Source organism: Perognathus longimembris, chromosome 1 (genome assembly GCF_023159225.1).
Source record: "Perognathus longimembris pacificus isolate PPM17 chromosome 1, ASM2315922v1, whole genome shotgun sequence".
In the NCBI taxonomy this organism is placed as follows: Eukaryota; Metazoa; Chordata; class Mammalia; order Rodentia; family Heteromyidae; genus Perognathus; species Perognathus longimembris.
The window spans coordinates 162,602,767-162,630,235 of NC_063161.1; the positions used below are offsets into that span (position 1 = coordinate 162,602,767).

Below are 27,469 nucleotides of genomic sequence, written 5' to 3' on the forward strand. Positions count from 1 at the left end.
TCCAATTAACTACCAAAAGAGCCAGAGGGGAGCTGTGGCTCAAGTGGTAGATCACTAACCTTGAGCAAACAAGCTCAAAGGCAGCATTCAGTCCCTAAGCTCAAACCCTATGACTGGCACACACACACAAAAAGATAAAATCCATCTGTAATAAAGCTACATTGCGATATCTAAAATATACCCTTATGACCAGTTAGAACATAGCTCTTTGTTAACATCCCATGGAATTAGTAGTATCCATGAAAATAATTACATAGGAACCACTTATGTCATTTTTCCCATTTCACCAAAAATCCAAAATATATAATCAGGCTATAAAATCAAACAGTATTGGCTTCCTTTTCAAACCAACACCCTGTGTGCTATCCCTTGCTTTCTTTATACCAGTCTACTTCTCATCTCCTTGGAAGAAAAAAATTATCAACATAACAAAACTAGATGCAAGCACTTTACCAAAATTCACTTTTAAACAAAAGTTGGGTTTTTAGGCAAAAGGGTGTTTGTTGGTTTTGGAGCTTGAACTCAGAAACTGGGTGCTGTCTCTCAGCTTTTTTTTTTTTTTGGCTGGTCCTGGGCCTTGGACTCAGGGCCTGAGTACTGTCCCTGGCTTCTTCCTGCTCAAGGTTAGCACTCTGCCACTTGAGCCACAGCGCCACTTCTGGCCATTTTCTGTATACGTGGTGCTGGGGAATCGAACCTAGGGCTTCATGTATGGGAAGCAAGCACTCTTGCCACTAGGCCATATCCCCAACCCATCTCTCAGCTTTTTTGCTTAAGGCTAGCACTCTACCACTTAAGCCAAAGCTTCCCTCTCCTTTTACTCCTTCCTCTCTCCCTTGTGCCAGTCCTGGGGCTTGAACTCAGGTGAGTTGTTGTGCTTAAATGTAGCACTCTACCACTTGAGCCACAACTCTACTTTTGGCTTTCTGTAGTTAGCTGGAGTAAGTCTCTCAGACTTTTCTGCCTGGGCTGGCTTTGAACATGATCCTCCTATCTCAGCTTGGGAAGAGTAAGGCCCTATCTTAAAAACAGCCATAGCAAAAAAAGGACTAAAATCAAACAGAAGAATATCTGCCTAGTGAGTACAAAACCCTGAGTTCAAACTCCAATACAGCCAAAAAAAAAAAGATATCCTACTAGAAATATGAAGTGCTCAGAGAGGTGAACTCATACACTCCCACTAAGACCAGAGCAAGGGGCTGGGGATTTAGCTCAGCGGAAGAGCTCCTGCCTGGCGAAGCGCAAGGCTCCAAGTTCAGTCCTCAGCTCTGGAAAAAAAAACTATAAGACCAGAGCAAAAAAGATAGAAAATCAGTGGCTCATACCTGTAATCCCAGCTACTCAGGAGGCTAAGATCTGAGGATCACAGTTCAAAGCCAGCCTGGGCAGGAAAGTCTGTGATAAGACTTATACCTCCAAAGTGCAGCAATGGAGCACAATGGGGACACCAGACATTGATGAAAGTGAACTATGCAGCAACTCATGGGTAGAGACGGGGGAGAGGGGACAGGAGAGGATGAGGGAACAGATGACACTATGAGAAAGGAAAAGTACTTATTTCCAGATGTGTGTAAGGTAACCTCACTCTATATCATCTCTAAAACAACAAAGTAAATTGGGGAAAAAATGACTTATACTTCCAAGTAATCACCAAAAAAGCCAGAAGTGGAGCTATGGCTCAAGTGGTAGAATATGGGCCTTGAGCACACAAGCTCAGGCACAGTGCCCAAGCCCTGAGTTCAAGCCCCAGGACTAGAGGAAAAAAACAAAGAAAGAAAGCACTGCACATGCACATACAGACTTGGGCCTTCCCCAGCACTGTCTGAAAACAGCCACTGGCCACAAATGGCCAATGAGCACCTGAAACGTGCTAGCATAACTGAGGAGAACATTGCGTTTTAATGTTAATAACCATATCCTGGTATGAAGCAAGGAGGATTTCTTAGGAGCTGGTGTAGTGTGAGTAGTGAAATGCTCAGAGCCCTGTCAGTAAGTCCCACCCATACCACTACAGGTACTCTGTAACCAGCACCGTGACCAGCAGCTCCAAAAGAAACATGTATGTATGCTCAATGGACACAAAAATGAAAATGAACTGTGAGTCAACAATGTGCCTGAGCATCACAGAAATAGTGTGGAACAAAAGGAGTCATATCCAAATAAATTCATACCATTCCATCCCTTTTCTACAAAGAAAACTAGGCAAAGCTGACCCATACTCTAAAATCAGGATGGCAGGTAAGCAATGGTGGGAACAGGAAGAACAGGAATGAGCAGGCAGGGTGGTTGTTGTTTTTATGCTTTTCATCTAATAAATTTTAAGAAAAATCAGCAAACCGCCCATTTGTGATATCCATACCACATGAATACTATGTGGCCAGAGTAAGTTAATAAAAATTAAAATAAGCCCATGTTGGCGGTTCACGCCTGTAATCCTAGCTATTCAGAAGGCTGAGATCTGAGGATCACAGTTCAGTTCAAAGCCAGCCTGGGTAGTTCCCATGAGACTCTTTTTTGTTTTTGCCAGTCCTGGGCCTTGGACTCAGGGCCTGAGCACTGTCCCTGGCTTCTTTTGCTTAAGGCTAGCACTCTGCCACTTGAGCCACAGCGCCACTTCTGGCCATTTTCTGTATATATGGTGCTGGGGAATCGAACCCAGGGCTTCATGTATATGAGGCAAGCACTCTTGCCACTAGGCCATATTCCCAACCCCCGCCCCATGAGACTCTTATCTCCAATTAACCACTCAAAAAGTGGAAGTGGCACTGTGGCTCAAGTGGTAGGGTACTAGCCTGGAACACAAAGAGGCTCAAGAACAGTACCCAGGCCCTGAGTTCAAGCCCCACAACCAAGAGAAAAAAACAGAGCAAGGGCTGACAGAGTGGCTCACGTGGTAGAACACCTGCATAGCAAGAGCAAGACTCTGAGTTCAAACCCCAGTGCTATCACAAACAAACAAGCAATAGAATAATTTAGTGAGGCAAAGGGGAGGCAGATGTAATCCAATGTACAAAATATCCAAGGCAAGGAATTTCAGGAAAACATGTTAAGATCAAAGGTTGTCAGGAACTGGAAAGGAAACAGAGGAGTACACTACTGGTGTGGGATTCCTTATTTTGAAAATTCCCTAGACTTGGATGGTGGTGATTACTTGTAACTTGTATACAAAACAATAACTTTTGTTTGTTTTGTTTCATTTTTTGCCAGTCCTGGAGTTTGAACTCAGGGCTTGAGCACTGTCTCTGGCTTTTTTTTGCTCAAGGCTAGTACTCTACCACTTGAGCCACAGCACCACTTCTGGCTTTTTCTACATAATGGGGTTCTGAAGAATCAAACCCAGGGCTTCATGTATACGAGGCAAGCACTTTACCACTGGGCCATATTCCCAGACCCCAAACAATAACTTTTGTATAAAAAAAAATTATTGGGATTGTATATGTTCAAATGGTAAATCCTCTAATATATGAACTATGCCTCAAAAAAGCTATTACTTTTTTAAATCTATGCAAGTTCAGAAACTTGATATCTAAAGAAGATAACACTCTATTAAAAGGCAGCTGCTATTTTGTTAATGGGTAAGTTATCATCACATACATTAAGCTGACTTTTCCTATTTCTCACACATGGTTCATATTACATGAGTGTGAATCAAAGACCTTGATGTGGAAGATAATAAGAATGAATCCAGAAGAATATATTTATGACCCAGGAATAGCAAAAAATGATTAAACATAAAACATAAATCACAAAGTGCCAAAGGATAATTTTTCAATAGAGGAACATTGAGAATTCCTGATAAGCAAAGGCCTCCAAAGCTGGGTTTTCTGATGGATGGAGACAAGAGAAAGTGTTTGCAACAATTAAGACCAAGGGGGAAACCAGGTATGATAGTACATATCTGCACTGGGTGGCTAAGGCAGGACAATCATGTGTTTGAAACCAGCATGAACTATATAATGAATACCTGGCCAGCCTGACCTACAGAGTAAGACTGCCACAAAAGACTGAAAACAAAAGTAACAGGGCTGGGGATATAGCCTAGTGGCCCTAGGTTCGATTCCCCAGCACCACATATACAGAAAACGGCCAGAAGCGGCGCTGTGGCTCAAGTGGCAGAGTGCTAGCCTTGAGCAGGAAGAAGCCAGGGACAGTGCTCAGGCCCTGAGTCCAAGGCCCAGGACTGGCAAAAAAAAAAAAAGTAACAAAGAGAGATTGAGGTGTGACCTCTACTATAGACATAAAGAACCAATGTAAAAGCTTGGCGCCAGTGACTCACACCTGTTGGGGATTATTATGGCCTGGGAAAGGCTGCCCTTCCACCAGCCTTGGGACAATGGAAGTCCCTCCCACCTTCTGGCCTCCACCCCTTGGGAGGTGAACACGTGCGTGCCACCATGATGGGGTTGTCCCGCCCACAAAGGAAGTTTCGTGATGTCACTTGATGGACATGCTCCCTAGCCTATGACTGGCCCTTTGGCCAGCCCCCTTTCTTTCCAGCCATTACTTCTATATAAGTGCCCTTCCATATTAAAGTCTTTGAGACGCTTCCCACCACCGCAGCGTGTCCCTGATGCCTTCCTTTTCACCTCCGCCCTTGGTAACATGTGGGGGGACTGGGGGGAGGGGAAGCATCAGCAACCCTTCCTCAACTTAGCGCAGGTCCATGTGAGCACGCCTTTGGCCCTCCGCTGGCGGAGGGCCAGGCTGAGTGCTCTTTCATAGAGTTTGTGGTTACCATTCTCCCCGTGGGGGGAGAAAGGGGGTGTCCAGATCCCACACACACCTGTAAACCTAGCTACTCAAGAGGCTGAGATCTGAGAATCCTGGTTTGAAGCCAGTCTGGGCAAGAAAGTCCTTGAGATTCTTATTTCCAGTTAACCACCAAAAAGCCAAAGTGGAGCTGTGACTCAAATGGTAATACTAGCCTTGAGCAAAATAGCTAAGGGACAGCATCCCAGACCCTGAAAAGAAAAGAAACAAAGCCAGGCACCAGTGGATAACATCTATAATCAGAGCTACCCAGGAGACTCAAGTTCAAAGCCAGCCCAGGCAGGAAAGTCTGTGAGACTCTAGTCTCAAATAAACTACTCAGAAAAAGCCAGAAGGGAACTGTGGCTCAAGTGGTAGAATGCTAGCCTTGGGTAAAAGAAGCTCAGGGACAGTGTCCAGGCCCTGAGTTCAAGCCCTAAGAATATCACCAGACAGTTTTAGAAAAGGAAATCTAATTATCTTCAGATTAACCAGGTCATGAAGCTTAGAGGTGATGATCTATGAACAAGTCGGGGCAGCATAGCTGCACTGCCAGATATGGCTAGAAGGATTCCGGATGCTTCACACATGGCTGCCTATAGGCCAGCAGCATAGATATGGGCTGTGCACCCAAATGTTCTGTGTTGGCCACAAGCAAGCAGAGTTTCCAGCAAAGGTCAGCAGGGATAAGAAGGGAAGGAAAAGGTAAGCATTGAGGGGCTGGGAACGTGTCCTAGTGGAGAGTGCTCGCCTAGCATGCATGAAGCACTGGGTTCAATTCCTCAGCACCACATTAAAAAAAAGAAAAAGCTGAGAAAGTGGTGCTGTGGCTCAAGTGGTAGCCTTGAGCAAGAAGACACCAGGGACAGTGCTCAGGTCCTGAGTTTAAGCTCCAGGACTGGGAAAAGAAAAAAGAAAATAAAAAAAGTTAAGCACTGCATGCTGACTGATGTTAACCAAGTAATGGCCTAAAGGGCCCCGTGAAAACGGCAACTGAGAGCCATCAAGCTGAACATAGAGGAGACCAAGGCAACGGGGACAGGAAGCTGAGGGCACAGGTACCTCTAGGCATTAGGCTGCAAATCAGAAAGGGCTAATGTATGTGGAGCAGCTCAGTTCAGAGTGGAAAGACCAGGGGAGGGGAGCCTGACTCTGGGGAAGGGCACAGCAGTGGTGAGTGAGGATAGGTGGACACAAGACCCCAGCATGGAAGGCATCAAGCACAAAGCTGGTGGAACAGGGTTCACAGAGGTGCTCACCAGGATATCCAAAGCAGCAAGATACCCACCAACACCTCAACCCTAAGTGGAAAGTCCAAGCTTAGGCTCTGCAAGGCCCACAGGCTCTCATCTACCTTTAATTTTACCAAGTTCAGGGAATCTACCTCCCTAAGCTGTACAGGAAGAAAACACAGCACAGGATCAGCTCAGACACACAGAGACCATCATAACATCAGCCAGACAGTCATGAGGACCTTTACCTTGTGAGGGGGAAGGGTCAGGGTCACCAGTCTGGGGTTTCCCAAGCTCATCTGAGATCTCCCCATGGATTGAAGGCAGAGGGGAGGAGCTGCTCCTCTTCAGCAGAGGCCCAGAGGCTGCTGGATGTTTCCCCCCACGATCTGGGAAAGACAAACATGAACCAACCCAGGACCCACACAGCACAGGGTGTGACTCTAGCTCAAGCAGGCATATCCAGGAGCAGGATGCCCATAGCTACACATGGCCAGTGGATGGTCTTCCAAAATGCCCTGTACTCCTGCAACCCCCCCACCTCAATCCATCTCACCATCAGCACTTGCCAGTGGAATGACAAGCAAACCCTAGCCTCAGCCTGGTCCTGCTCTGATCACTCCAGCCCTGAACTCCTCTTAGCCTTCCTTTTCAGGGTTCTCCTGGACCGCTCCTTCTTGCTGTCCAAGAACTTAAGGGTAAACCCCTGTTCCTGGGGAAGCTGCTGTTCATCCTTCTCTCTGGGTATTTTGCCACAGGGGTGTCTATGTGGGATAAATTGCAGCTTTGGTGTTCCCTGGTCACTCAATGGACCCTCGCCTTGTCACCAGACAGGACACTGACTGTATCAGGCTTTCCCCTCTACAGGCCTATAAACTTCCTTAACCCTGGTCGCTGCTGAGACCCAACTGGGGACAGATGCTCTGTTCTGATAAATACCTTGAAAAGATGGGCCTCAAGCTTCTGTCAGTTAATATTAATCAAAAGTTCAGAGAGAAAATGCTACTCATGCTGAAAAAAAATTAAACAGCACATTTTCTAAAGGACATTTCTGGGAAAAATCAGATTGACCAGAGCTGGGTTTTATGGCAACTGAGATCCAAAGCCTTGTCCTAGGCAGGATCAGTTAAGCAGTACAGCCAGGACTTGGCCTCATGGAGTCTCTGCAGTAAACATAAAGGAATATTTGTGATCTAGTCCACTTAAACCCCCAAACTTGTCTTCTTTAACTTCACACATTTTTATTAGCCACTTGAAATCTGTTTCAGGATACCATAGGCAGTTAAGGTAGCTTTACAGTAATGTGGTAGGAATCACCTAAAGAACAGAGGGCAAGAAGAAGCCTCAGTATATGCCAGATAACCTGGGTACAGGCAAGGCAACCTAGGGTCAGGCGAGGAGACCAGAGGCACAGGAGGAAACCTGGGGCAGGTGAGTGGACTGAGAGCAGAGGAGGAGACCTGGGGCAGCTGAGGAGACTAAGGGCTAGGGAGAGGACCTGAGGGCACAGGAGAGACAAGGGAAGTGAGAGAGAGAAAACCCTAGGCTTGTATCCTAAGAGCTCTTCTGAGTTGAGCATTACCTGAGTCACAGGACTCCTGGGGCCGTGGTACTCTCTCCAGCTGCTCTTCTGGACCACTGAACATCTGCCTCTTGGCCCGACCAGCTGACACACTGGCTACAGACACAAGAGGAATGGCCTGGCTCTCCTAGAGATGAGGAGATACATTAGAGCTGCTCCAAAGGCTTCCCTGGGTTCCCACAGGTACACCATTAAGAGAGAACCCTGGAGCCAAGCACAATGGCTCAAGTTTATAATCCCAGATATTTGGAAGGTCCAAATTTGGAGGAGGATTGCAGTACAAGACCAACCTGTCCAAAAAATTATCAAGGGACTGGGAATATGGCCTAGTGGAAAGAGTGCTTGGCTCCTATACATGAAGCTCTGGGTTCGATTCCCCAGCACCATATATATAGAAAATGGCCAGAAGTGGTGCTGTGGCTCAAGTGGCAGAGTGCTAGCCTTGAGCAAAAAGAAGTCAGGGACAGTGCTCAGGCCCAGAGTCCAAGGCCCAGGACTGGCAAAAACAAACAAAAAAACACGCACACACACAAAAAAAGTTATCAAGACCCATCTCAACCAATAGTGCACACGCTTGTCATCACAGCCACGTGGGCACGATAAACAAAAGATCAGAAGGATCATGGTCAAGGCCAGTCTAGGCAAAAATTACAGACCCTATCCCAAATATAACCAAAGCTAAAAGAGCTCTGGGAATGGCTCAAATGATGAAAATGCCTCCCCAAGCAAGCACAAGGTCCTGAGTTCAACCCCTAGTACTGCCAAGGAAAAGAGACAGACAGACAACTGGACAGAATGAACCCTGGAGGAAACTTCAGATGTGTCCCACATAATGAGGAGAAGCCAGTAACCTCTAGGAAATCTAAGTAGGTCAAAAAGAAGTGGCTTAGCCATGTGCTGATGGCTAATGCCTACAATCCTAGCTACTCAGGAGGCTGAGATCCGAGGATCATGGTTCAAAGCCAGCCCAAGCAGGAAAGTCTGTGAGACTCTTTTTTTTGGGGGGTGGGGGGGTGGGGGGGTCAGTCGTGGGGCTTGAACTCTGGGCCTGGACGCTGTTCCTGAGCTCATCAGCTCAAGGTTAGCATTCTACCACTTGACCCACAGCACCACTTCCGGTTTTCTGGTAGTTCACTGGAGATAAGAGTCTCACAGATTTTCCTGCCCAGGCAGGCTTTGAACCTTGATCCTAAGATCTTGTTGGGGTCAGCTGTGCCTTTAAGAGGCCACAGCTGGCTTTGGCCCTTCCCCTCTCCTTCCGCCTTTAACAGGAAGAGAAGCCCCAGCCCCTTGGGCCCAGCACGTGTGCAATGGCAGGGGGGATCCCACGAACCCAGTCCTTGGGGGGCTGGGCCTCCGCCAACAAAGGAAGTCCCCTGACATCACTTGACGGACAGCCCTCGTGGCCAATCTGTATTCCCTCTCTTCTGCCCGCCCTTCGGGGTATATCTGTGGCTCCTCATTTGAATAAATTAGAAGCCCTAGAGGTTTTCTCCAGGGACCCACGCATCTGTGTCTTCCTTGGCGGGTTTGGGGCACCCTACGACCACACGCTACTGAGGGCTACCTGTGGCCATCGCTCCCACGTGAGAGCGATAAAGGACCGCCCAGGAAGGGGTGGACAAGCCCCCCAAGCGGAGGGGAAGTAGAGAGAGCCCAACAAGATCTCAACCTCCTGAGTAGCTAGGATTACAGGTATGAGCCGCCACTGCCTGGCTCCATGAGACTCTTATTTCCAATTAATCACAGAGAAAAGAAAAAAAGCTGGAAGTGGTGCTGGTAGTGGCCCAAGTGGTAGAGTGCTAGCCTTGAGCAAAAAGAAGCTCAGAGACTACCTAAACCCAGAGTTTGAGCCCCAGGACTAGCACAAAAAAAAAAAAAAGGCTTGTCACCTCTTGATATGTTCATAAAATAATATACAGACTGAAAAGAATCCCAAAGATAAGGAAACAAAGTATCTCTTCTTAATTTGTTTTGTTTTGTAGACGACAGTATTCTTTACTTCATATATGGTATATACATGTGCACATTTGAAGGAAGGTGGGAGGAGGGCACAGAATCAGTAAAAAGCAGGTGAAAAAGTATAGCAGAGGGGCCCATCAGCTGCACTGGACATTGATGAAAGTGAACCAAGCAACTCAAGGGCAGTGATGGGAGGGAAGGAATGAGAGACAAAGAGGGAACAGCTGATACTAAGCAAGAGGGAAAAAAAAAAAAATATATATATATATATCACCTCTAAAACAATAATAAAAAGAATATTTAAAATATTTTTAAATTGTGGCTTGTGTAAGCTCTGCCTGCCACTTCTGAGGCTCCATCTGGCCACAATAATGGCCCAGATGGGCAAAACTCTTCATACTTTTCCTTAAGAGAGAAAAAAATAACATAAAACATGAAAAGGTATTCCTTGAAATACCAGATCTGAGATGGCAAACCCTAATTATCACCCAAACTAGAGAGCTATCCAAAGGAAATAGTCATAATTGGCATGTACTGAGTACCTACCCACCACTGTGATAGTGGGGGGTCTGGTCCTACTTTCCTATGTCCCAAGGGCAGTGTACCCCCTGAGACTGGACAGTTTGGGATGCAGGGACACCAGGGAATCATACCATCTTCTGACTTAGTTCTCACAGTGCTCTTCTAGTTGGGAACTAGTATTTTCTATTTTATAGCCTAGGTGTCCCATAAAGAGGTGGAAGAGCCAGAATTCAAGGGTCTCATACCCATGGCAAATGTTCTGTTCCCTCCCAAAAGGTCATAGCTATCAAGGGCAGACACAGAGCCACATGCCAGCAAGAGAGGCTGCAAGAATAAAGGAGGAAAAGAATGATGGTTCAGCCTATAGTCATGGTCACTAGGTAGGCGGTGCTCTGTCCAGGGAAGGGGTGAAGGAGGTGGTTCCCTGTTCAGGGCAGGGGTGAGGGAGGCCTTAGGAACCATGTTCTCCACAAGCACTACCCTCTCTGGCACAATATATCCACTGGACAGCAACAAGGCAGGATAAACTTGTGTCCAAATCTTGACTCTCAGGAATCCTCCAGCATGACAGAGGGTACCAGATGAAACGGGAAACTGCTCTGCCTACCATTCCCTCCCCCACAGTCCTGACTGCTCACAACTAAGAGAGCCAAGGCTACGGCTGTCCTGCACAGGCACAGGTGGTGAGGACAGCATGTACCAGGCTAAGTGGTGACTCTGTACTCACAGGGTTGAAGAGCTCTGTGGTCAGGCCCAGGTAGTTGTGTAGAGCCAGAAAGGTCACCCTCTGCAGCCGCACCATGATGATCTGAAAGATGCCAAGGCAAACTGAGCACTGGTGGCTCATGCCTATAATCCAAGCTACTCACTAGGCTGAGATCTGAGGATCATGGTTCAAAGCCAGGCCTGGGCAGGAACGTCTGTGAGACTCTTATCTCCAATTAGCCACCAGAAAACTGGGAATAGAGTTGTGGCTCCAAGTACTAGAGCACTAGCCTTGAGCAAAAGAGCTCAGGGACAATACCAGGCCCTGAGTTTAAGTCCAGGACTGACCAAAAAAAAAACAAAAAAATGCCAAGGCATGAGCAACCCAGACTAGGTACAGCTGAGCCCCCAGACTCTAGCCCACAGTTCACACCCTCTCCAGAGATCCTTCAGGTACAAGACCTCAATACAACAACACACCAATAGTGCAGATGCTAACATGGGGATGATAAGGATACATGGAACTCCATTGTTCTCCAGTTTTCTGTAAATCTAAAATTGCTGTAAAATAAGATGCTTAATATTAAAATATCCAAAACTGTCTTTAAGGGAATGGGAGATTTGACAGCATCCTTGAGCTTATGAATATTAACTTATTGTAAAATATGTATCAAAAAGATTTTTAAAAAGCTCTAATTTTCCAATTCTTTATCACTAGGCAGTAAGTACTATCACCATGGCTAAAAACCACACATAACTAACATAAACTGGGAGGATCCCTGATCAGCTCTCATACCAGCTCCTAGATCACACCCAGGTGTCCCACAACAGCTATGAGAGTCAACCAAAAAAGCCTTACCTGTACCACCCTCACCAGGGTTTCAGGATATTTCTCAAAGACCCCTTGGAAAGCCACTGCTGGAAGCCGGAGGATGGTGGATGGGGCAGCAGCATGGGCAGAAACTGTTTTGTAGGGTGCAGTGTGACCCTGTAACAAAAGCTTGGTCAAGCCAGAAGCCAGTGGCTCGCACCTATAATCCAAGCTACTCAGCTGATCGAGATCTGAGAATCACAGTTCAAAGCCAGCCCAGGCACATAAATCTGAAAGACTCATCTCCAATTAACCAGAAAAAAACAGAACTGGAGGCATGACTCAAGTGGAGTGCTTGCTACCTGTGAGTGAAAAAAAATTAAGTGAGAGAGGCCAGGAGATTGACCTAGTGGTAGAGTGCTTGCTGAACATGGACGAAGCCCTGGGTTCAATTCCTCGGTACCACATACACAGAAAAAGCCGGAGTGGTGATGTGGCTCAAGTGGTAGAGTGCAAACTTTGAGCAAAAAGAGCTCAAGGACAGTGCCCAGGCCCCGAGAGGAATCGGCCTCCCCTCACCTGGAGACACCTCCCCACCCCACCCCTAGATAAGGCAGTGGTAGTGTTGGGGGTGGGAGCAGGGTTGGACCTTCTCTCCAGCCATGTGTCACCTCAGCCACAGGCTAGCAGCAGTTCGGAAATAAACTTTTCCTGCCTGAATACCACATGGCATTCTCCTTCATTGGTTACCTACTTTAATAAACCTTACAGAAAAGACAAGCTCGTTGGAACTAGACAGTGCTGACCCACAGGGATATTGACACTAGTGATCGTGTATAAACTAAGAATGAGAGACCACTGGTCACTGGCCTAACTAACTCCATTTTGTCCCTCTCTGCTTTTTTTCCTTCTGAGTCTCTCCCCAACACAGCCATCTGGAGCCTCCAGGAAGGTCAGGATCAATGGATAAACACTTTGCCAGAGAAATGGAAACTGTCCTTCAGATAACAATGTCCTTTCCTTACTACAACCACTACAGGACATCACCCATCATCTATCCTGATCTTCAACCTAGTTATGTATTACCTCTTGCCCCTGCCCCCAACTCAAGTTTATGATAAATATCCCAAAGATAACCTTGGGTTCACTAAATCTCATTGTCTTCCCAACATAACCACCTTCCATTAAATCTTTCTCTGCTGCTCACAAGTAGTGGTCTCTAATTGTTAAGTGGGGATGAGTAACAGAGGCTAGTCCAGTCAGGATTCCCAGAATCAGAGCCTTTCACCCTACAACTACAACTCCCACAATGCTTCAGAAATGTATATAGAATGATGCCATGCAGTTGGGCACATGGCTTAGTGATAGAGTGCTTGCCTAGCATGCATGAAGCCCTGGGTTCAATTCCTCAGGACCACATACACAGAAAAAGCTGGAAGTAGTGCTGTGGTTCAAGAGGTACAACACTAGCCTTGAGCAAAAGAAGCTCAGTGACAGTGCCCAGGCTCTAAGTTCAAGCTCCAGGACTGGAAAAAACAAACAAACAAAAAGGATGGTGCCATAGTTTAGAGACAAACAAAATTATTACAAGTACTGTGTGAATACTTGAGAAAATTCAGAAAAGCAGATACAGCTGAAGAAAGGAGACTGGAACTAGGGACACACAGTACTACACAGTACTGAAAGGTTACAGCTTGCCTGTGTTTTAGACATCTAGGGGTAATAGCTAATATATCTGTTAACTATATCACAGAGGATCTCATAACAACTTCATAGACACTGAAATACAGAAGCCTAACTCCCATTAAAGAAGGTAAATGAAAAAGAATAGGTAGATGAAGGCAAATGTTCATCTTTTTCCCTCTTCAAATATGTATGCTCATCTCTGCATTTTTAAAAAGATACAAACCAGGATGGGAATATGGCCTAGTGGCAAGAGTGCTCGCCTCCTATACATGAAGCCCTGGGTTCGATTCCCCAGCACCACATATATAGAAAACAGCCAGAAGTGGCACTGTGGCTCAAGTGGCAGAGTGCTAGCCTTGAGCAAAAAGAAGCCAGGGACAGTGCTCAGGCCCTGAGTCTAAGGCCCAGGACTGGCAAAAAAAAAAAAAAAAAAAAAAAATACAAACCTCTAAGGATTAAGACAAAAGCAAGCTGGGTGCCAGTGGGCTCATTCCAGTACTCCTAGATACCTGGAAGGCAAAGGATCACATTTTGAGGCCAGCCCAGGAAAAAAATTCACAAGACGCTCATCTCAACCAGTATCTAGAAACAGTATTGTACACATATCACAACACCTATGCAAAAAGCTAAAATTGGAAGGACAGCAGTTCCGGGCCAGAGTAGACAAAAAAGTTCACAAGACCCCATCTCAACAGAAAAAATATGGATGTGATAGCGTATGCTTATCATCACAGCTATGGCAATAAGTAAAAAGGAGGATCACAGACCAGGCCAGCTCAGGCAAAAAAGTGAGACTCCATCTCAACATTACCAGAACAGCTGGGCATCATAGTTAATACCTATAATCCTAGTTGACTTGGAAGGCACAGATCCAGGGTATCATAGTTCAAGCCCACCTAGGCAATAAATTCATAAAACTTCATTTCAAGCAGTATCTGAGCACAGTGATGTTTACCTGTCATCTCAACTATACAGGAGGCCAGCCTAGGCCAAAAAGTTCATGAAACTCCATCTCTATGGAAGAAGCTGAGCATAATGGCACTTGTCTGTCATCCCAAGTATGGAGGGAAGTATATAATAAGAGAATTGTGGGCCACGTGCAGGCCCAGGCCAAGTGAGACACTATCTTAATAACCAGGGCAAAAAGGGCTGTAGGGAGTGAAGCAGGAGGTCTGAGTTCTAAGCCTGGTACCACCAAAATAAAAAAGATAAAAGACTGGAAGACACCTGGAGTACATAACTGCATGTGGGCTGAAAAAAAAAAGAGGGGGGGCTGGGATGGAGCTCTGTGATACAATGTTTGTCTAATACTCATAAGGCCCTTGGCTCAAACCCCAGTAACACACATACACACACTCATATAAAAAAAAAAAAAGAAAAAAAGGATAAAAGCAAAGAGCAGATTAGGAATGCCAACAAAATTTTAGATGCTATAAAAAAAAAAAAGTGACAGTTGTGGCCCACAGAATCCTCCAACAAGAGCAAAACACCAAGAGAGAAAAAATGGAAAACAGATGACCATGACAGAGAAATTGAAGAGCAGAAAGCCAAGACAGAGAAAGTAGAGAAGAGATAACTAAGACAGAGGGGTGTCTGCGGCCATACCACCCTGAACGCGCCCAATCTCATCTGATCTGGGAAGCTAAGCAGGGTCGGGCCTGGTTAGTACTTGGATGGGACAGAGGAGTACAGAATGGATAACCAAGACAGAGAAACAAGATCCTTGGAGCAGGGCCTACAAGAGGCTCAAAAAGTGGAAGCATTGGACTGGGAATGTGGCTTAGTGGTAGAGTGCTGCTTGCCTAGCATGCATAAAGCCCTGGGTTTGATTCCTCAGTACCACATACACAGAAAAAGCTAAAAGTGGTGCTGTGGTTCAAGTGATAAGAGTGCTAGCCTTGAGCAAAAGAAGCTCACGAACAGTGTTCAGGCCCTAAGTTCAAGCTTGAGGACCCGCAAAAAGAAAGAAAGAAAAGTGGAAGCACTTGAGACAACTAAAGTAACAGGAGAAGACACCTACAAAATGCCTGCAGCTGTAAGTTTAGCCTAATAACTAAATCATCTCATTCACTACTCAGCTTGCTTTGCTCACTGACTGAAGTTTACCTTGTCCTCTCATTTTTCTCCTTTCTCCCATAATTCCTGCTCCTTACCTCCAGGCCCAGGGAGGGAGGAAGCCTTACTCAACAAGACATGGCACTGGTAAGGTGCAAAAACAAGGAAGCCCAAAACTCCTGGGCTTTCCCTTATTAACTGATACTCAGCTGGCTCACTGATATTGGTGACTCACACCTGTAATGCCAACCACTCAGGAGACTGAGCTCTGATGATCATACTTGAAGCCAGCCTAGGCAGAAAATTCTTCAAGATTCTTACCTACAATTAACACAGCAAAAAGCCAGAACTATAGGCATGGCTTAAGCAGTAGAGTGCCAACCTTGAACCAAAAAAGCTATGTGAGAGCTCAAAGCCCTGAGTTCAAACTCCAGTGTTCATGCACCCACGTGTATGTGCATGCATACACATACACATACACACACACACACACACATATCTAAAAACCTATATTCTTCCTTGGAACAAGACTATAATCCTTTGATATGCTGGTCCACTGTAGTAATTAATTTGCCTGGAAAATTAAAAATCTTCCTCGTTATTGCCAAAATCCTGCTCTCATTATTTGTGAGCTGACACTGAGACTAGAGAATTTTTTTTTTTTTGCCAGTCCTGAACTCAGGGCCTGGACACTGCCCCTGAGCCTCTTTTGTTCAAGGCTAGCACTCTACTACTTGAGCCACAACACCATTTCCAGGTTTGTCTGTTTATGTGGTACTGAGGTGTTGGGGACTGTTTTGGCCTTGGTGGGGGAAGGGTGCCAAGAGCGAGACACTGCCCTTCCCCCAGCCCTGGGACAGTGTGGGAGGGAGCCCCTCCCACCTTCCGGCCTCAACCGGAAAAGAAGCCCCCCCCCCCCCGCCCCTGAGGGATGAACACATGCGTGCCACCATGATGGGGTTGTCCCGCCCACAAAGGAAGTTTCATGACATCACCTGATGGACATGGTCTTTAGCCTATGACTGGCCCTTTGGCCAGCCCCCTTTCTTTCCCGCCATCACCTCTATATAAGTCCCTTTCCCTATTAAAGATTTTGAGACGCATTCCACCATCGAGGCGTTTCCCTGGTGCCTTCTTCCCCCACTCCTGGTAACATGTGAGGATATGGGGGGAGGGGAGGCTTCAGCAACCTTTCCTCAACTTAGCGCAAGTCCACGAGGGTACGCCTTCATTTCCCGTGGGTGGGAAATAAGGCCGAGTGCTCTCTCATAGTTTTTGGAGTTCAACCATTTGCCAAAAAAAAAAAAAAAAAAAAAAAATTTACCACTAGGCCTCTCAGAGGAAAAATGGGCTGGCCTCTGTCCTCCCAGTATGTACCAGCAACTTGGATTTGAACTGTATGAGTGAAATTACATAGTAGAAGCCCTCTGTGCCTGGCTGCTAGCTGCTAGCACCCATGAGATACATCTGCACAGGTTTGGATAGCTCCACTCACACACAAATGGACTGCTAGGAACAGGAAAGCCCTTGATCTGAAAGAAAAGGCCCAAAATCTACAAAGAGAAACTCAGGAAAGCTGGAGACATGTTAGGGAGAACAAAAAAATTCATCTTTATTCATGTAGCAAGAATGACATGTTTCTTTAAAAAATCCAAATAGTAACAAAAAGAGAGCTCGGGATAAAAAATACGATGACAGCCAGGCACTGGTGGCTCAAGCCTGTAATCCCAGCTACTCAGAAGGCTGAGATCTGAGGATCCTAGTTCAGAGCCAACCTGGACAGGAAAGTCCATGAGACCCCCGCCCCCAGACTCTTATCGCCAATTACCACCAGAAAAATGGAAGTAGTGCTGTGGCTCAAGTGGAACAGCTCTATCCTTGAGCTCAGGGACAGTGCCCAGGCCCAGAGTTCATGTCCCACAACTGACAAAAAAAAAAAAAAAAATCAATGAAAGGGCTGGGAATGTGGCCTAGTCCCGGGATTCCATTCCTCAGTACCACATAAACAGAAAAGGCTGGAAGTAGTGTTGGGGCTCAAGTGGTAGAGTGCTAGCCTTGAGCAAGAGAAGCTCAAGGACAGTGCTCAGGCCCAGAGTCAAGCCCAGGATTGGTAAAAAAAATAAATAAATAAATAAATAAATAAAAATTCAATAGAAGTCTTAGAAAATGATGAAGTTAACCCAGTACCACAGAGATGGATGACAGTGTTTCTCTCACCCAGGCTCCATATAAGATTCTATATAAAGGAAGTGGCTCTGTGGCTCAAGTGATAGAGTGCTAGCCTTGAGCTGAAGAGCTCAGGGACAATATCCAGGCCCCAGTTTCAAGCCCCACAACCAACAAACAAACAAAAATTCTATATAAAGTCCCTGGATTTTTGGTGCAGCCTGACCAATGACATTCCAGCCAAGGTTGTCAACTACTCTAAAGACATTGTAATACAGCCTAGAAAAATCAAGTAAAAGCCTCAGAGTAAACCAAAAGCAGCAAAGGAGCACTTTTGCAGGAGGATTACAAATTTGAGCTGACACAACCAACCCCTTAACCAAATGTCTGGCTGCTTGAAATATATTGTTGAAAATGCTACCATGGCTGCTGCCTTAGCCACTTAGGTCAAAGTGAGTGCCAGGCCCTCATGTCATTGTGGAGAAGTTGTCCTTAACTGTAAAGAACTGCTGTTCAAGCAAGACAGAAAAAACAAGGCCACAATGGTTGATCAAGGAGCAGTCAGGTGCAGATGCAGGCACGGGTACTCACAGTGATGACGTCCAGCATGCTGAGGAGGCTGTGGACGCTGTCCCCTGCCAGAACCTCCTTGACCACCACCTCAGTGCCATCCTGTGAAAAGCAAACAGTGATCAGTCCAGGAGAGACATCTGTCTACCAGGCTGGTGGAGAAGCCCAGCCAGCACCCAGCCGGGCCAGGAAACAGCCCTCTCCTCCATCGATAGAGTAGACACCTCAGGTGAAATAAGAGGCACTATAAGAGGGACTATCTAAATCAGAAGATTTAAAGATACAATAGCTTAAAAGAAGAGAATGGGGGAAAAATGAGGAAAACAAGACAAATAATAAACCCTACCTGTGGGTGAGGAGGGAGGGAGGGTAAGAGGGAAGGAGGGAGGGAAAAGGAAAAAGAAACCCTACCCAACACAGTCACAACACCTCAATTCTACCACTCATCCATGTTAGGCAAGTTTTCAAGCAAAAGTTTATAAATCCTAAATTGGTTTGCGGGATGGCAAAGGCTGAGGGTCAAATTTAGTTACTATCAGTTAAAACTGCAGATTTTTTTTTAATTAGTCCTGGAGCTTGAGCTCTGAGCCTGGGCACTGTCCCTGAGCTTTTGTGCTCAAGGCTAGCACTCTACCACCTGAACCACACTTAAATTTCTGGCTTTTTTGTAGTTTACTTTCCTGCCCAGGCTGGCTTCAAGCCATAATTCTCAGATCTGTTTCCTGAGAGGCTAGGATTACAGGCATGAGCCACTGGAGCCCAGCTAAAAATTACGGAACTTTAATATAATTTTCCTCTAGGCAAAATAAGACTTAACTTCAATATAATTTTCCTTTAGGCAAAATAAGAAAGAAAACAATAAATTTTGGCAATTTAGCATAGAAATGTCATCTCGGGCTAGAGGAGGAAGATGGCGTTGCCACAGTAGGGAGGCACCCCAACCCACTCCAACTGAATAGCGAGCTGGGAACTCCAGCACCCAACACCCCATCAAGAACCCAGCAAAACCAGCAGCCAGAAGCAGTGGAGAAACGCAGGAAACAAAAAGGAGAAAAAAAAGAAGAGCCTATAACCTGCACGGAGCCGGAGAATCTCCGGGGGTACCCCACCAGCAGACCCTGGCCCGAACAGGGCCAGGCTGGGAAAGGGGACCAGGCGAACGGCAGACCGACTGCCGAAAACCCACACCAGGAGCGCAGAGTCCAGACAGCAGGACTCCACGGACCCCAGGGAGAGCGCGGACCAAGACACACAGTGGCGATGGGAAGTTCGGGACCGCACAGCCCGGGATCAGACATGAGCAGCGGGGAAACCATGCGGTGCAGAGGGGAGAGCCGGGGGCGCCACCATGACCTTTCGCCACACCCCAGCACTCCACCTCCGAAGGACCAATGGCGACACGGGACACACACACAATCCAGGACCAAGAAGGTCACGCTCACCCATTGGGCAGCAAGGTTCAACAGCCAGACCCAAATCCAGAGCCAGGACACCAGGACACAAGGCTCCCGCTGACGGACCAGCAGGAACCAGCACAAAGCCAAACCAGGGAAGCCACCCACAGATCTCCAGATGCGCAAATCACAAAGAAATGTAACACAGTTCATCAAAGGGCAAGCCAACTCGCCAGCTCCAAAAAGCAGCACGACTGAAGAGGAGATGGAGAATAAAAAAATCAACTGAGGCCATGTTAGCAAAAATGATGGAAAGCTTCAGAAACGAAATCAGAAAACAATTCCAGGAGTTTAGAGTGGAAGTCTTGAAGGACATCCAGGAAGCCAAGAAAGAAATGGAAGCAAAAATGGATACAATGCAAACCTCCTTTAAAAAAGACCTTAAAAGGGCTGGGGATATGGCCTAGTGGCAAGAGTGCTTGCCTTGTATACATGAGGTCCTGGGTTCAATTCCCCAGCACCACATAGACAGAAAACGGCCAGAAGTGGAGCTGTGGCTCAAGTGGCAGAGTGCTAGCCTTGAGCAAAAAGAAGCCAGGGACAGTGCTCAGGCCCTGAGTCCAAGCCCCAGGACTGGCCAAAAGAAAAAAAAAAAAAAAAGACCTTAAAATCCTGAGAAGTGAAATGCATGAAAAAATAGATTTAAAATACAACTCTTTCTCCTTTTTTTTGTAATTTATTTATTAATTAAACACAATTTTTTTGACAAGGTGTTGTGCAAAAAGGGTACAGTTACATAGTAGGGCAGTGTGTACATTTCTTGTGATATCTTACACCCTGTTTTTCTTTCCCTTTCCTAAGTCAGGTAGACATATATACAATACACAGTGTACCAAAAACATATACAGTAGCCATGTGGCATACGCCAAAGAAAATTTGCCTAGGGCTTTAAATGTAATGTCGACAGTATACAATATGTCGACAATAGTCTTATATGAACGTACATACATAGCTTTTGAGCTATTGTGATCCACTGAGAGGTCTATTTTTGACCTTTATATGTTGAGTAGTTGTTTGGTTGTTTGGTTTTAGTTACATAATGTAGGGTTGCTGACCCAAACCTGTGGGATATACCATTTGACAAGAACTTTTTGGTATCACAGACCTAGTCTCTACAGTATCCCTCCCACTCCTTAACAGTAATATATCAGGGAGATCATGCCCCTTTATTTTCTGTGTTCTAGCCTTGTCTCGCTCAACATTATTTGTTCAAGTTCTGACCATTTCCCTGCGAATAACAATGTTTCACCATTCCTAATCGCTATGTAGTATTCCATTGTGTATAGGTACCACATTTTTTGGATCCATTCATCTGTGGAGGGGGCATCTGGGTTGTTTCCATATTTTGGCTATTGTGAATTGTGCAGCAATAAACATGGAAGTGCAAATGTCTTTTTGATATCTTGGGACCTGTTATTCAGGATAGATGCCTAGGAGTGGTATGGCTGGGTCATAGGGTAGGTCTATGTTGAGCTTTTTGAGAAACCTCCATACTGTTCTCCAAAGTGGTTGTACTAATTTGCACTCCCATCAGCAATGGAGAAGGGTTCCTCTTTCCCCACACCTCCTCCAGCATTTGTTGTTGCCTGAGTTCAGAGTATAGGCCATTCTAACTGGAGTGAGGTGGTATCTCGGGGTTGTTTTTATTTGCATTTCCTTTACTGCCAGGGATGTTGAACATTTCCTCATATGTTTCTTTGCCATTTTTATCTCTTCTCTTGTTAAGTCTCTCTTTAGCTCCTTTGCCCATTTCCTAATTAGTTTATTGGGCTTGGAGGGGCTTAGTTTTTTGAGTCCTCTGTAGATGACAGATATTAGGCCTTTGTCTGTTGCTGTGCTGGTAAAGATCCTTTCCCATATGGTTGGCTGTCTTTCTAGTTTGGTGGCTATGTCCTTAGCTGTGCAGAATTCGTTGGTGAATCCATCTGGGCCTGGGCTTTTCTTTGTTGGGAGGTTCTTGATTACCTCCTGTATCTCACTGTAAGTTATTGGTTTATTTAGTTGATTTATTTCTTCTTGGTTCAGTTTGGGCAGTTTATACTTCTCTAAGAATTGATCCATTTCTGTAAAACTATTGTTTTTTAGTGAGTTAGAGGTTCTGGAAATAGTTCCTTATGATTGTTTGAATATAATGTGTACTTGTTGTAATTTTTCCGGTAGAGTCCCTGATTTTACATATATGAGTCTCTTCTCTTCTTTTTTTTGTAAGTCTTGCAAGGGGTCTGTCAATTTTATTTATTTTCTCAAAGAACCAGCTTTTAGTCTTATTTATTTGTTGAATGGTCTTTCTATTTTCAATCAGATTTATCTCTTCTTTAATCTTTATGATCTCTCTCCTCCTAGTCATTTTAGATTCGATCATTTCTTGTTTCTCCAGTTGTTTTAGTTTCATCATGAGGTTATTCACCTGCTCTGCTTCCCTTCTTTTAATGTGAGTGCTGAGGGCAATGATCTTGCCCCTCAGTATTGCCTTAGCTGTATCCCAGAGGTTTCTTTGTGATGTATTTTCATTGTCATTGTGGCTTATAAATTTATTAATTTCATCCTTAATTTGGTCTGTGGCCCAAGTGTTAGATAACAGTGAGGGGGTTTAGCCTCCAAGACTGTGTATAGCCTCTGTGGTAACCGTTGTTGTTGAGGGTTACCTTTATTCCACTATGGTCAGATATAACACATGGGATGACGCCAATACTTTTGTATTTGCTGAGGTTCTTTGTGTGGGCTATGACATGGTCTATTTTGGAGTATGATCCATGGGCTGCTGAGAAGGTGTATTGGGTCTCTGTAGGGAGGAAGATTCTGTATAGATCTGTCAGATCCATTTGGGATATGGTGTTACTTAGGTCCTCAGCTCCCTTGCTGATCCTTTGGGTGTTGGATCTGTCTCTTGGAGAGAGTGGGGTATTAAAGTCTCCCACTATGAATGTGTTTGGGTCTATCTTATTCTGTAGTTCTGTGAGAATTTGCTTGACATATGTAGGGCCTCTTTTGTTCGGTGAGTATACATTTATCACCATGATGTCTTGATTCTGGATTTTTCCTTGTATTAAAATGTAGTGTCCTTCTTTGTCTTTTTGAGTTGATTTTAATGAGAAGTCCAGCTTGTCTGAGATCAGGATGGCTACTCCTGCCGTTTTGGTAGGTGCATTTGCTTGGAAGATCTTGTTCCATCCTTTCATTCAGAGCCTGTTTTTATCCCTTGCTGTAAGATGGGTCTCTCGTAGACAACAGATGGCAACTTTTTGTTTGCAGATCCACTCTGCCAGTCTGCTCCTATTTATTGGAGAGTTTATACCGTTTACATTCAAAGAGATCAAGGATAAGAGTGTTTTTTCCTCTTCCATTTTCCTGTTAGGATGTTTTCCTCTCTTTTTTTTTCTTGTGTTTAGTGAGCTGCTCTTTCTGTTGGGCTCTGGCTATTGTAGTTTCTTTCTGTTTCTGTCTGTGTGTCCTGTACGGTTTCTGTTGGGTGGGATTCCCCTCTTAGAATTCGCTGTAGGGCTGGTTTTTTATTCACATACTCCTTTAGATCCTCTTTGCTATGGAAAGATTTGGTTTTTCCCTCGAATATGAATTCTAGTTTCGTTGGATATCTAATTCTGGGTTGGCAATTGTTGGCCTGTAGGACTTGGATGGTGTTCTTCCACTCTCTTCATGCATGGTAGGTTTGTGTGGAGAAGTCTGCTGTTATTCAGATGCTTTTCCCATTGTAATAAATCTCTTTCTTCGCTTTGGCTGCATTCAAAATTTGCTCTTTATTCTTGAGATCTGAAGTCTTGATTATTATGTGCCTGGGCAAGGATTTTCTAGGGTCCCGTCTGCCAGGCGTCCTATAGGCTTCAGTTACCTGGGTGAGGTCCCTTGTGAGATTGGGGAAGTTTTCTGCAACCACTTTATTGAAAATATGTTGAAGCCCTCTGCTCTGGTATTCGGCTCCTTCTTCTATTCCAATTATGCTCAGATTATATCTCTTGTCATTGTCCACTAGTTCCTGGATTAGTCTGCCCTGGAGCTTTACCGTTTTTTGGAGTGTGGTAATTTTCTGGTCCTTATTGGCTGCATCATCATCCAAGATTCAGGATTCAATATGGTCAATTCTTTGTGCTGTGGATTCAAGTGTAGAGTTTATGGATGTCAGGGAGCTATTTATGGTTGCCAGATCAGCTCTGATCGTGGAAATTTCTTCCGTTAAAGAGTTGTATTTTAAAGCTATTTTTTCATGCATTTCGCTTCTCAGGATGTTAAGGTCTTCTTTAACGGAGGTTTGCACTGTATCTATTTTTGCTTCCATTTCTTTCTTGACTTCCTGAAGGTCCTTTGAGACTTCCATTCTAAACTCCTGGAATTGTTTTCTGAATTTGTTCCTGAGGCTTTCCATCATTTCTGCTATCATAGCCTCAGTTGTTTTTTTATTCTCCATCTCCTCTTCGGTCATACTTTTTGGAGCTGGCGAGTTAGCTTGCCCTTTCATGAAATTTGTAATATTTCTTTGTGATTTGCGCATCTGGAGATCTGTAGGCGGCTTCCTTGGGTTTGCTTTGTGCTGGTTCCCACTGGTCCGTCAGTGGGAGACTTGTTTGTGTCCTGGCTCTGGGTTTGAGTTTGGCTGTTGAACCTTACTGCTCAATGGGTGAGTGTGACCCTCTCGGTCATTGCTGGGGTGGTCACCCGCACTGCACTTGGAGGTGGGTAGGTTCTGTGTCTCTGCAGGATAGTGTCCTTCCGCTGTGTTGTACTGACCCTAGCGTGCCCCTGGTGGGGGTTTGTGGGTCGCTGATTCAGCGTGGCATGGAGGCTTTTCTCTTCTTTGGTTCTTTTTTCCACTCGGTACCTTGGTCAGAGGAGCTCACCTCTCAGATTGAGATTTGATGCTGAGAGGTGGCTCGCCCACCTGTGTGGATTGCTCCTGTCGGAGTAGGTGTTGCTGTTGAGGGGCGGCCCGCCCACCTGTGCGGAATGCACCTATCAGAGCGGGTGTTGCTGCTGAGGGGGCAGCTTGCCCGCTTGTGCGCTCCCGCGGGGGTGTGGGCAAGAGATCCTCCTGCTGGAGGGCTAGCACGCTGGCCCACGCTGGCCCTCCGGGGGGGGGGGCCACATGCGTGTGCACTCTAGTGCTTCCTTTGGGGAGCGTGCTGCCCCGAGTTGTTGGAGGGTGCTTGTGCCCTCTCGCAAGTTTGCTGTGGGGGTCGGATCAAGCATCCAGGCGCGGGTTGGTGCCCACAGACTCTGCGCCTCCGCTGTGAGGGGGCGTGTGTTCAGGCCCAGGTGTCCCTGCTGTGCTGGTATTGCACACCAGCGAGCCTGTGACTGTTGTTCAAAAAGTCCACGAGGACCAGGTGCCTCATCAGGTGGGGCTTCCAATGCCTACCAGTCCCCGGGCCCCTGCTGGGGAGGGGGCGGGGCCGGTGCGGCCAGATTCAGGCTCCTCTGCTGGGGCTTTGGGGGGCTGCCTGACTAGGGTGTTTCCCGGTCCCCTTGTTGGGCGCTGCTCCGCCTCTGCTAATTCCCGTGTCGTCCCAGGGGCTGGAGGGTCCTAGAGCCGCCAGATATGGGGCTCCTTTGTTCCCTCAGCGTAGGGAGCTCTAGCTTCTTTGTAGGTTTTGGGTCTCTGCTAGAGCTGGTCTCCCGATGGGAGTGGGGGTAATGGGGAACTTACTGTTCCTGGATTGTGTGTGTGTCCCGCGCTGCTGTGGGCTTTTCGGGGCTGTGGTGCTGGGGTGTGGCGATCGGTCGTTTGGTGGTGGTGGTCCCGGCTCTCCCCATCTGCACCGCCCAGTTCCCCTGCTGCTTACATCTGATACTGGCCATTTGGTTCCTCGCCTCGCCGCCGCCATCTGTCTCGGTCGGTCTGCACTCAGTCTGGGGTCTGTGGAGCTCCTGCTGTCTGAACTCTGCGCTCCTAGTGTGACTTTTCGGCTGTTGGTTTTCCAGCACCGGGTCCCCTTTCCCAGCCTGTCCCTGTTCGGGCCAGGGTCAGCGGGTGGGGGAGGAGGGGTACCCCGGAGATTTTCCGGCTCCGTGCATGTTATAGGCTCTTCTTTTTTTGTTCTTCTTCGTTTCCTGTGTTTCTCTGTTGCTTGTGATTGTTGAGTTTGTTGGATTCTTTTTTTTTTTTTTTTTTTTTTGGCCAGTCTTAGGCCTTGAACTCAGGGCCTGAGCACTGTCCCTGGCTTCTTCTTGCTCAAGGCTAGCACTCTGCCACTTGAGCCACAGCGCCACTTCTGGCCGTTTTCTGTATATGTGGTGCTGGGGAATCGAACCCAGGGCCTCATGTACACAAGGCAAGCACTCTTGCCACTAGGCCATATCCCCAGCCCCATTGCTGGATTCTTTTTTTTTTTTTTTGGCCAGTCCTGGGCCTTGGACTCAGGCCTGAGCACTGTCCCTGGCTTCTTCCCGCTCAAGGCTAGCACTCTGCCACTTGAGCCACAGCGCCGCTTCTGGCCGTTTTCTGTATATGTGGTGCTGGGGAATCGAACCTAGGGCCTCGTGTATCCGAGGCAGGCACTCTTGCCACTAGGCTATATCCCCAGCCCCAACCATTGCTGGATTCTTGATGGGGTGTTGGGTGCTGGAGCTCCCAGCTCACTATTCAGTTGGAGCGAGTTGGGGTGCCTCCCTATTGTGACGGCGCCATCTTTCCTCCTTGGATTAGCTTTTTCTGAGTAGTTTATTAGCGGTACCAGAGTCTCAGACGTTCCTGCTCAGGCTGGCTTCAAACCATAATCCTCAGATCTCAGCCTCCTGAGTAGCTAGTATTGCAGGCGTGAGCCACCAGCACCCAGCTGTACTAACATTTCCTTCCTTTCTCTCTCTCTTTCTTTCTTTCTTTTTTTTTTGGCCAGTCCTGGGGCTTGGACTCAGGGCCTGAGCACTGTCCCTGGCTTATTCTTACTCAAGGCTAGCACTCTGCCACTTGAGCCACAGCGCCACTTCTGGCCATTTTCTGTATATGTGGTGCTGGGGAATCGAACCCAGGGCCTCATGTATAAGAGGCAAGCATTCTTGCCACTAGGCCATATCCCCAGCCCCTCTCTCTTTCTTTCTTTCTTTTTCTTTCTTTCTTTCTTTCTCTTTCTTTCTCTTTCTTTCCTTCTTTCTTTCTTCCTCTCTCTCTCTCTCTCTCTCTCTCTCTCTCTCTCTCTCTCCTCTCTCCCCTCTCTCTTTTTGCCAGTCCTGGGGCTTGAACTCAGGGCCTGGACACTGTCCTTGAGCTTCTCATTACTCAAGTCTAGCACTCTACCACTTGAGCCACAGCACCACTTCTTTTTCTGTTTATGTGGTACTGAGGAATCACACCGAGGGCTTCATGCATGCTAGGCAAGCACTCTACCACTAAGCCACATTCCCAGCCCTGCACCAACGTTTTGATGGAAGCTATTCCAAGTTTTCAGATAACAGGTGACTAAGTAAAAACACCATAGCCTCAGTCCCCTCCCAAAGTTCCTCAGCCCCAACTCACTGTATCCTGGATGCAGACCTCCAGCCGTCCATCCTGAACCACATAGATGCTGGTATCTGGTTCTCCTGGCTGGAAGACATGCTCTCCCTCATGCAGCTGCACAAAGACCATGTGTTTGCAAAGTTCCAGGAACAGTGGCTTGTCAAAGTGGCCCAGGACTCTGAAACAAGCAGAATGTACCATGGGACATATTTCCAGAGAAGACAGGGTGAGAGAAAGCCTTGGGAAAAGGCTGAGGGGACACAGGCAACGTTCCCCACATGGCATGGCCAAAGCAGCAGATCCATGCAGACAACCCAGGCTATCTGGCATCAGTGTCAAACTGGATTTTTAATATCTAGGCTAACATAGTAGCATATGCCTGTAATCTCAGACGTCTCAGAAAAGAACATCCTGAGTTCTAGGCCAGCCAGTTCTAGGCCAGTTCTAGGGCAACAGAGTGAGTTCAAAGTAGACTACATACAAAGACCCTGTCTCAAAACAAAATCAGAATTTTAAACTTCTTTTTTTTTT

At 46.4% G+C, this 27,469-nt stretch overlaps 1 protein-coding gene across 9 annotated transcripts in view; it reads right to left on the minus strand.

Moving 5' to 3' along the window:
- Positions 1-27,469, minus strand: part of Pnpla7 (patatin like phospholipase domain containing 7) — an 87,680-nt gene that overhangs the window by 54,459 nt on the left and 5,752 nt on the right. For all 9 annotated transcript variants that reach the window (XR_007211039.1, XR_007211043.1, XM_048346922.1 and 6 more), the window contains exons 7-12: positions 26,957-27,116; positions 18,062-18,142; positions 11,612-11,740; positions 10,775-10,855; positions 7,564-7,690; positions 6,230-6,370 (exon numbers count right to left, since the gene is read on the minus strand). Coding sequence is in view for 7 of the 9 variants with exons in the window: in XM_048346922.1 (XP_048202879.1) it covers positions 6,230-6,370; positions 7,564-7,690; positions 10,775-10,855; positions 11,612-11,740; positions 18,062-18,142; positions 26,957-27,116 (719 nt within the window). In the remaining 2 variants the exon portion in view is untranslated. The remainder of the gene's footprint in view (positions 1-6,229; positions 6,371-7,563; positions 7,691-10,774; positions 10,856-11,611; positions 11,741-18,061; positions 18,143-26,956; positions 27,117-27,469) is intronic.